Source organism: Hipposideros armiger, unplaced genomic scaffold (genome assembly GCF_001890085.2).
Source record: "Hipposideros armiger isolate ML-2016 unplaced genomic scaffold, ASM189008v1 scaffold_581, whole genome shotgun sequence".
Lineage (NCBI taxonomy): Eukaryota > Metazoa > Chordata > Mammalia > Chiroptera > Hipposideridae > Hipposideros > Hipposideros armiger.
The window spans coordinates 409,675-420,528 of NW_017731931.1; the positions used below are offsets into that span (position 1 = coordinate 409,675).

Genomic DNA, 10,854 nt, shown 5'->3' on the forward strand with positions numbered 1-10,854 from the left:
CAGGGTTGGCCAGAAATGAGACCCAGACTGTAGACGGAGACATAAACTGTTAGCGACCCAGGAGACCTCACAGGTCCCAGAATCCAATCCGTATAGCCATTGTCTGCTAAATTTCCGAAGGCCCTGAGCAGTGCTCCCAGCTGTTTAGGCCAATGATCTGAGGCTCCTAAAAGCCACTGGAACACCAAAGGAAATCCAGGTGTGTCCCTAAGCTGTATTTTCTAAGGTGGAGGAGGGTGCATTTCCAAATAACTTCAACAAAGGTTGATATGAAAAAGTACCTCTGATTAACCAGGAGAGCTGCCCACCCAGCTTGCAGTCCCCAAAGCATTGTGGTTAGCTAGGCCTCAGTGTGGTGCAAAGGCCAGCTTCAAGTCAGTGCCCTGGGGTCTAGCTGAGGCAGACAGGCCTGAGCGATGGGCGGTGGGTGGCAGATGGTGGGTGGCCGGTCTTTGCTGTGGGACCCTTCTTTGGACAGCACTTTACCTGGATGTTTTTCCTGGTTCCTTTGTTAGAGGAGAGAAACATCCACAGGAGATGCCAGCCTACTTCTTTGACATCCTTAAACCCATCTCCCTGCATGTCTTGCCCCACTAAGGACACATGGGCGAAATACAAAACCAGTGTGGCTGTGTCCCTTTGCTCCTGCAGGTCACTTCTCTCCTCTTGTTTCCCCGAGCCCAAGACCTAGAGACAGCTAGGTTAAAAGACAGAACTGGGACTCCTTCAGCCCTCCCTCCTTTTAGCACCATGATGGAGCTGCTTGTTAGTGATGGCTTTATTTTACGTGTTCATGTGACTGTGTGCATGTGTGTGTTTAGTGAACTAGATGCAGTTGTATAAGGCTCAGAGGGTTCCCTCCCTGGAGGCCTTTCCAAATTAGCTCTATTGGACCCGGACCCCTCCCTCAGCACGTATGTGCTCAGTTGGTTTTGTGTGACGTGAGTGTGTGTGAGACATGTGTGATGTGTGTGTACACACATGTTGGCGTTGCTCATGTGACTCTACGGGTCCTGCTAGCTCTCCCCGAATAGCATCTGGGCCTTCTGTTGCCTGGTATCCCCTCATTTCACATGCCTGGTACAGAGTAGAAAACAGCTGACTATTGCCAAATGCCAGGTCTCGTGCCCAGGAGATGCTGATCCCCTGGGTTCATTGGCAGATTGTGTACATGTTGGGGAACATCTAGGATTTCATGTTATGGGGGGAAGAACAGTGTGGCTGGGGGTCTTGTGGAGACTGCCAGCTCTTAGGGCTGTGTTTGGGGTGCTGGGTGACCATCAGGGCACCGGTGACTGGAGCTGGTCTGACATCATTTGCTGGACAGTCAGGGCTGTGCCAACAGCATTGCTAACAGGACTAGGTCGTTGGCACAGCTCTCAGCGGGGATCACTCGTCTGTGTCCAGACATGGTTTTAATTCTCCTGCTAAACGCCCTGTCACTTGGAAACGAGATTGTGTCTGCAGTGAGGCCCAGGACAGCGAGTTTAATTTATCATCTGGAATCTTGAGCGAGATCTATTCTATCCTTTATGATCCTCTCGGCTACACTTTCCTGAGCTGCTAATTTCTCTCCCGTTCCTCCCAATTAGCTGTAGATTAATGGCTGTGCAGGTCATATCCCCTCTCCCTGGAAAGTTTCCAAGCTCTGCTTCCCTGGAGCTGCCCAGTCTGCTTCGTCAGCAACTGGCTCAGTCACAGGAAAGGCTGTGCCTGGGGTCTGTGCCTCTGGGGGGCCCCGTCCATCTGGGCTGCTGCTCTGTGGGTGGGAGGGGTTGCAAACAGGTGTCCACAGAGTGCGTCCCGAGGCGAGTGTGTCTGTCTGCCTGTTTCTGGGCCTAGACTTGTGAGCAGGAGGTGTTGATGTACATCTGAACCCTCCCTTAGTATTTCAGGTCAGGGAAGTCAAGGGGTAGAAGGATGGACTCAGTGGCCAGTAGGTCACACGTATGGGCCAGACTATTCCCAGAGGAATACAAGGACCGGTGATGGATTTGAGCTGATCAGAGGTGTGGTGGGATGGTTGGACCTGACTGCCACCCCACCCTCCCGCTGGTGCTGTTCTGCAGACACCCTCTGACATCTCTTCCTCCTCCCCAGGTGCCTACCTGGTGCCCTACTTGGTGCTGCTGATCATCATTGGGATCCCGCTCTTCTTCCTGGAGCTGGCTGTGGGCCAGAGGATCCGCCGTGGCAGCATTGGCGTGTGGCATTACGTGTGTCCCCGCCTGGGGGGCATCGGCTTCTCCAGCTGTATAGTGAGTCGGCAGATGGCAGTGGGCACTCGCCAGGAAGGAGGGAGGCCGTTCTTGGGGACAAGGGTTATAGCCCAGAGTCCTGGGCTGGGTCAAGGGCAGGGAGGGAGACCCTCAATGTGAGAATGGCTTCCAGCTGCTGTCTCAGAACCACATATTTCCTGAACTGAAAGTTGGCTCCGCTGCCTGAAGCAGGATATAATATTTGGGATTATTACTAAGAAGGAAAGGCTGGAACACATTCACTAGCGGGTGCCTGGGACATCTCAGCTTGAGTTCTCTGGGGACATGGAGACCACCCCGGAGACCCTCTCTGTTTACCAGCCCGTCCTCTCCCTGCGAGGAAGACCTTTCCTCTTTTTTTGGTTAATTGGGCCAGTGGGTGGCACAGGAAAAGGCAGCTCTGGGGCACAGGGTCTCCTTGCCATTTTGCTGTGTGCCATTTTGCTGAGTTGGAGAAGGACTCAGACCAGAGCCGACCCAGGAGGGGTGAGGCTTTGGAAGATAGGGAGACAGGGAGACCCCACTGGCCTGCATGGCAAGTTCTGTGAGGGCTCCAGGTTCATCTGTGGGGCCTTGTTTAGTGCTCTAGGTGAGGACACTGAGCCTCTCTTAAGGGCAAAGCCTGCAGTGCCACCTCTCACCTGGGATAAAAACTGGCATCTGCTTCTGGAAGGGACTGAGGGTCCTGTCAGGCCTAGCAGCAGGGCCAGCCAAAACCTGCCTCAGGCAGAGACTGGGAGAGGGTCTGGACAGCTCCCCATCTCATGCCGGCATCATCTCTGCACAGTTGGACACAGACGCGTATAGCGCACTGTGCAGGGGCTGGCTATGAGTGTGAGTGGGGTCTCCCCTTTGGATGGAAAACACCTAGGGAAAGAAAGTGGGTGTCTCTCTCCCTCTATATCCCCTGTAAGGTGTGCTGTTAGGAGTGTCTGCTCCTGCATACCAGGGCTCAAGCGAAATGGATGAAGTGAGGGGCCCTCAGTTGTCACATGACTAGTAGTGTCACTGATGCATAATACAGCTTGGAGACAGCAGGGACCTGTCAACATCCCGGGTGGATGCAGCAGATGCCTGCACATGAAAGCATTGTTTTCAAAGAAAACCCTGATCCTCAGTCAGAACCCATGCACCCCTATTTTATTATTTTATTATTTATTTATCTTTTTAAAATTTTTGTTTTATTTTCTAATTTTATTGGGGAACAGTGTATTTTTCCAAGACCCATCAGCTCCAAGTCAAATAGTTGTTTCAATCTAGTTGTGGAGGATGCAACTCAGTGGCCCATGTGGGGATTGAACCAGCAACCTTGGTGTTGTGAGTACTGCACTCTAACCACCTGAGCTAGCCATGCCTCCCCCCACCCCACCCCCGCCCATGCATCCCTATTTTATTGGGTTGTTGGAAAAGTCGTGATGCATTTTTGCAACAAAAATCATAGAAAAAAAGTACATCATGACTTTTCCGACAACCAAATCAATACAATTCTACCAAGGTTAGTTATGCTTCCAAGAAATGAGAAGTGGCATCTTGCTAGAGACAAGAAATGAGAACTGATGTCTTTCTAGAGGCAGGCTGCTGACATTACCAATGGGAGAATAGTGTCCTGAGAGAAGGTGGACATAGGAAACCAATAAGAAACATTCAGAAAACCTCAAAAAGTTCAGCTGCTCTGTGGCAGTTGACTATAGAGGCCGAAGCTGTTCCAGTCTCCATTGTCCAGGGATGGCTCTGGAATTGTGATCCTGAGTCATGAGGAAATGATGGGGAAGTGCTTTAAGCATAGTAGAATTTCAAAATGGAAAGGATTAACATTTTAAGAGTTTATTGCTTAAAGGAGAGAACTTTAATATCTGAAACATTCCTCTGTGGAGTCTTTGAATGCCAGAAGGATGGAGGCTTAGGAGGGGGCAGTCCTCCTCCTCCTCCTCCTTGGCTGTGCCAGACTGTGTGGGTGGGGCTGGGCATGGGTGGGCGGAGTTCCCTGCAGCCTCGGTGACCCCACACCTGTGCCCTGTCCCAGGTCTGCCTCTTTGTTGGGCTGTATTACAATGTGATCATTGGGTGGAGCATCTTCTACTTCTTCAAGTCCTTCCAGTACCCGCTGCCCTGGAGTGAATGTCCTGTCATCAGGAATGGGACTGTGGCAGGCAAGTATGGGATCCCTTGAATATGACCAGCTGGGAACCCCCACCAGCTCTGTCCCAGGAAGGAATCAAACGCGCCTAAGAAGCTTAGGCACAGATGTGGGATCTCATCAGCTTGCTGTGTCACCTTGCTGACCCTCATTTCCCCGTATGATCTCTCACCAGCCTATCTCATCGAGTTCTTATGGGCATTGAATGAACTAGTAAGTGTAGGTAAAACTCTGGAAATTGTGACTTTTCTTTAGTTGTTATCAACTACCCTGTGTTGGTCTGATACTGTCTTCTCTGGAAACAGCCATAATTTGCATGCGATCTCTATAAAGGGCTGGATGATTTATCCCACCTCACAGATGGGTAAACTGAGGCCCAGAAGCAACTTTCCCATTGTCGTACCATGGATTTAACAAAGGGATGGGAATCCAGGCCTCCAGTTCCCAGCTTAGGACCTTCCCAAGGAAACAGAGGCCAGTTCTGCCTAACCCTTTGTGCCTTCTATGGATGGACATGGGCAGGGGATGACATGAGTGGGAATTCAGCCAGATCAGTATGTCCTGAGTTCTCCCAGTCCCCATTGGGAGCCCAGGAGTCCTCAGGGTCTGCTAGATCCTGACCAACCCAGAATGGGAACAGTCGCTCTCTGCTGCTGTCACTCAGCTGTCCCCTCACCCACTGCTGCCCTGAGTGGGGGTGCAGCAGAGGAAGTGGCCCCACAACCTCACCACTGGGGTCCTGTGGCTTTTGTTGCTGTTGCAGTGGTGGAGGCAGAGTGTGAAAAGAGCTCAGCCACTACCTACTTCTGGTACCGAGAGGCCTTGGACATCTCTAACTCAATCTCAGAGAGTGGAGGCCTCAACTGGAAGATGACCCTGTGTCTCCTTGTGGCCTGGACCATTGTGGGCATGGCCGTCATCAGGGGCATCCAGTCCTCGGGAAAGGTGAGTCTGGAGGGGGCACTCAGAGCCACATGGTCTGAGAAAAGTATGGAGGGCAGGGGGCTGAGACTCCTGGGCTGCCCCGTTCAGGGTCCCGTAGGTGAGCTCGGCCTCTGGATGGCTCGGGAAGGTGACACAGGCCCCCCGAGGAGGTGATGGGAGTGACACTGCTGTAGTATTGTTCCTGGTGGACAGCCCACCAGGAGTGGGCTTGTAAACAATCACGGCTTTAACCCCAAGCTCGCTCTGTGCTCTGATATCTCAGGCCCACTCTGCAAGCTAAAGAGAAGGAAAACTAGGAGTATTAACTCAGGGACATCTAGATCCCAGCCCCTCAGGGTCCCAAGCAAAAGCCCTGCTCAGCAATTTTGGTGAAAACAGGCTGCTTACCGTGTCTACAACTAACGGGCTCTGTGAGCAGGTAGGTGCTGTGAGTGAAGTGGGCTTCAGAGGGCAGCTTTACACTGGCCTCTGCAGGTGCAGACCAGCTGAGCCCCACACACCTTCTCCCCACAGTTCAAATCCCCTTCAAATAGGGCCCTTTCTCCTTCGTCACATGTCAGTATGCTTAGACTGCTAGGGCTGGAAAGGACGCTAGACATCCTGTAGCCCAATTCACTCATTCTACAAATGAGGAAACTGAGGCCGAGAGGAAAGCATCTCACCTGAGAGCACACAGCCAGCCTATCCCAGAGCTGGAACTAAAGCTGTGGTTCCAAGTTCTTTACCAGACTTGATGAGCAAAGAATCTAAGCCTTAGAAAGGTAGCATGGTCTCAACCAGCACCCCTTCCCTCTCTAAAGACCAAAATGGTAGCTGACATTTTGTAGCAGTTGATCAGGCACTACCACATACATGAATGCATTTGGTCCACAACAACCTTATGAGTTAGGAGTTCTTATACCCATTTTTATAGATGAGGAGATGGAGGTACACTGAGGCTAGGTAAATAGCCCACGGTCACGTGGTTGGTAAGTAGTAGAGCCAGGATCAGAACTCAGGCGCTCTAGCTGCGGACATGCTAACCTTTGCAGCGTCCTGCCCAAGTAGCCTTCCTGATTTGTTTCAGGGCAACAAACATTGTGTGAGCATCTTCTTTGCATGAGGCTCTGTGCCAGGCACATGAGGATATGGGAATGTGTAAGAAACACATGCTAAAAAGTAGCACACGATTTATAATCACAAAAGGCAAGACCTTCTTCTGATGTTTTTGCTTGGGAGCCATATCTATAACCTCCTGGATGCCTTCTGTCAAAGGAGCTCTAAGGAGGACAAGGGAGATCCTCAGGGGGTCCATTGGAACCAGGAACAGAAAAGTAGGCAGGAGACATGAAAAAATGAGGAGGGGAAAGGAAAGGGTGAGGAACCCCCTTGGCTGCCCTTGGGGGTGGGGAGGCCTCAGACCCAGCCCCACCAGCCCTTGAAAGGGAAAAACCAGTCCCAAGCATGGCCATGCTGACTCCAGCTTTTCTGTGCTCCTGTTTCTGCCTTGGCTCAAAGCCAGACATGCGGTGGGGTTGGCCCTGTGCCCTGGGGTCCCAGGGCTCTGCTTTCTGTAGCCATCAGAGGAGGCTCATGTGCCCCAGCTGTGAGCAGGGAGGGGGGTACCAGCTGCACGAGGGGCTCTGCGCCACGGTGGGTCCTTGTCCTCTGCAGGTGATGTATTTCAGCTCCCTCTTTCCATACGTGGTGCTGGCCTGCTTCCTGGTCCGGGGGCTGCTGCTTCGAGGGGCCGTCGATGGCATTCTGCACATGTTCACTCCCAAGGTAAAGGTCTGGGAACACCCACAGCTCCACTGGGCCTGGTCAGCTTCATGCAGCGTGGCATTAATGGAGGACCTGCTATGTGTCAGGCATTGTATCAGGCCCTGGGGGGATGTACTGGGGACCGGGCATGGGCCCTGCCCTCAGGGTTTCAAGGAGAGGTACAGCACATCAATTTGGGTGAAATCAGAAGCTTCAGGGAGGAGGTGACATGTGAATCGAGACTTAGAGAGCAGATGGGATTTAAATGAGTGGCAGGAGGACACTGCAGTCAAAGGGCCCACATGAACAAAAGTGGAAAAGCACTGGGTATGCTTGAGGGAATGGTGGAAAATCGGATTTAGCTGGGGTATGGGGACAGGGAGTGGTGGGGGTTTCATTGGATGGACCTGTGACAGCAGGAACGGAGAAGATGCTCAAGAGAAGAAAGCTCTCCTGGGAATCCCAGCTTGTGCTCAAGTCAGGGGAACAATGTTACTATTTTATTGAAGACAATAGACCAAGTGGATAGCGATTTTACCCTCATCTGATCCATCCACATCTCTTCTCAATTCATCCTCCCAGTAACCCAGTGAGGGGGCCGAGCTTGACCACTGTGCATGCATCACAGGGCTGCAGCAGGCAGAGACATCCTGAAGATGGTCGCCCAGGTTTCCTCACAGTGGTCTCTGCCCACCATGTTGCCTTGCTTCTCTATTCCCATTCAGACCACTGGGCACAGCTGGCATGAGCCAGTCTACTGAGGAGTAAGAGAATTCCACTGCAGGTTGAAATGCCCTTCAAGGCGCCCCAAGCAATATAATTAGTAACCCTGCTGGGTAGGCTGGGAAGTCTACCTCCTAATGCCAGCTGACCAATCAGCAACCAGCATGGGCCTGCTGAGATTCCAGCCCACAGGCATGGGTCAGAACCCTGCCAGCTTGAGGCCCCTCAGCATTGGCCCCCAATAGTGCCATGTCACACATGTGCTCACACACACACATTTACACAAAAAGTTCATACAGATGACACAAAGAGAAAAATTCAGATCTAGTGGGGTTTGAAATCCCCATTTCCCTCTCGACTACCATGCTGTACAACTGTGAACAGTTCCTGGTGCTGGGTGGGGGGTGGCAATGTACAGGACACACACCACTCCATATTCACCAGACAGCATAAACTGGCCCTTGGCATTCTGGGGAATAACATCTGAGGTTTCTATGGGAACAACCACGGAGGTCCACTTCATGAAACGCTAAGTGAATCTCCGGAGGCATGAGTGTGACTCCCTAGCCACGTGGCTGGCGTAAGGCTGTTGTGAACACGTGGTGTCTGACAAGGAAGAAAAAAAATGAAAACCTGGTTTCTTTGGGAGAAAACAGCCGTGAGGAGAGAGCCAACATTTTATGAATGACTTCAACTGTATTTCTAGACTCATGATCAGTCTAATGTGTTCACTTGAGTCAGTTACACGTTACTGAACTTTATGAGGAAATAATATGCCCTGGAGATGTTCATAAATGTGGAGATTTGTGCAGGTCTCCAGATGGCCCATGGCGGTGTTAGAAAACCTGGTGTGTAACTCGAGGAGCAGGTAGAACCCATTTGTGAGATTGGCTGCCAGCCTCAGCACATACAACGCTGGTCCCCTTTGGGTTCAGACACTCTTTTCATCATCTTTTTAATTATGAAATATCTCAGGCATATAAACACACACATATAGTAATATAATAAACATTCTTAAGAAATAAAATATTACAGATGCTGTAATAGTGCCTGTATAGCCCACCCTGATTTCATTCTGTTCTTCTGCAAAGGTAACCACTATCCTGAATTTGGGACTTATCCTGCTAATATATATTTTTAAAAAAATTTAATACATATAGGTTTGTCCATAAACTACATAGAGCATTTTAAACTTTACAGGAAAGGCCTCAGGTTATATGCAACCTTTGGTGACTTGTTTTTATTTTTGCCCAACGCTGTTTCTTGAGATGTATCTATAATGATACATGTAGCTCTAGTGCATCCATTTTTTTGCTGCTGTCTAGTATTCCACTGTTGCACTAAATGAAAATTGATTTATTCATTCTCTAGTTGATGATCATTTAAGTTATGTCTAGTTTTCACCACTGCTAATAATGCTGCAATAAACATTATTACACAGATCTTCATGGGCACAGGTTTCTCTAGAGTGTATATATTTAGGAGTGGAATTGCTGTCTCAGAGGACATGCATATCTTCAGTTTTACCAGATGTTGGCCAAATTGCTCTCTAAGGTGGTTGCATCTATTGACATTCCCACCAGTTGTACATGAGAGTCCCAGTTGCTCCACATTTGTTAGACTTCATGTTTGCCACTCAGATGGTTGCAAAATGGTTGATGTGCACTTTGAACAACAGGGATTCTCCTTTCCAAAACCTTTTTCTGGATGTTCGCAGGATGTTCCTGTGATTCCACTTTAGCATTTGCAGAGGCCAGAGTCTTCATACGGCGACGCTTAAAGAAATAAACCCAGAAAGCCCTAGAGGAGCTGGGTCACCAAGAACCGGCATGCTTTCAGTCTGGATAGAGCCTGTGGGGCCCATCTTGAGACCTTGCCCACGGAGCAGCTCTGTGGAGCACTCCTGCTCTTGATCCTGAAGGGATTTGTTGAACAGGGTAGGGGAGGCCTGAGGGCCTCAGAGGCCAAACTCCTCCATTAAGAATCCCCTTCACAGCCTGTGCTGCTGCTTGTTTGAGGCAGGTAAGGCCAATAGTGATGACTGGAGTGAGGGTTCCTACGTAGAAATCCTTCCAAGTCATCTGCAAAAAGACACCCACTCCCGGAAACAATCGTCTGACAGTCCACACATGGCAGACTACTGTGGCAGAGCTGTGACTGTTCCAGCACAGGACTGGTGAGATATGAGGAACCCTGGAACCATTTCCAATTCTTGCCCTAGAGTGGTGCTATAGAGTGTGAGGTCATTGCACACAGCTGCCCAGGCTGTGCATTGCTCCATTCACGCAGACCAAAATGTAAACGACGGGTCATGACATTTGGCAGATGTGGCAGAACCCAAGATTTTTGGCCCGGACATTTCAAAATCCTCCTGAATAGTCTCCATGGATATGCTGAATTACTTAGAAGGTGCTCCCTCCACAAAGTCTTCCAATATCAGAAATAATCCCAGCTGTAGGACATGGCCTTTCAGTCCATCCCTTTAAGCAGTTACTGAGTGTGACAAATGCAGTGTGGTCAGGATACCATGATGACCCACTAGCGTCTTTGATGGGACACCAACTCACGTTAATGGCTAATGAACTTCTTAGGCCACTTCTCTCCTGATTACTTGCTTTCCATCCAGTTAAAAACCAAGTTAATGTGGGGTACCACACAATTAATTATGTGATTTGCTCAACATGAAGTGGTGGACTATGGTAGATTATGGTGGAATATCTAATAAAATTACAACTGTTCACATCCTCATCCCAGCAATTGCACTTCTAGGTATTTGTCCTACAGATGTACTCACCCACAAGCAAGTGATCCGAGCACAATATTGGCCACCACAGCATTTTGTTTTGTTTTAGTAGCAAAAGATTGACAACAACCCAAATGACCATCATTCACTTATTCCTTTATTCAGCAAAAGTTCACTGAAAGCCTATTATGTTCTGGGCACTGTTGTAGGTCCTGGGTTGCAGCAATGAACAAAGGAGACAAACTTTCAGGTCTTTTGTGGAGCTTGTATTTTAGTGACGGGAGACAGACAATGTGAGATAAAGG

The 10,854-nt window shown here is 49.9% G+C and overlaps 1 protein-coding gene across 2 annotated transcripts in view; it reads left to right on the plus strand.

Moving 5' to 3' along the window:
• Nucleotides 1-10,854, plus strand: part of SLC6A17 (solute carrier family 6 member 17) — a 45,267-nt gene that overhangs the window by 17,356 nt on the left and 17,057 nt on the right. For both annotated transcript variants that reach the window (XM_019624200.1, XM_019624201.1), the window contains exons 3-6: nucleotides 2,101-2,258; nucleotides 4,282-4,408; nucleotides 5,159-5,340; nucleotides 6,994-7,104. In XM_019624200.1, the coding sequence (XP_019479745.1) occupies nucleotides 2,101-2,258; nucleotides 4,282-4,408; nucleotides 5,159-5,340; nucleotides 6,994-7,104 (578 nt within the window). The remainder of the gene's footprint in view (nucleotides 1-2,100; nucleotides 2,259-4,281; nucleotides 4,409-5,158; nucleotides 5,341-6,993; nucleotides 7,105-10,854) is intronic.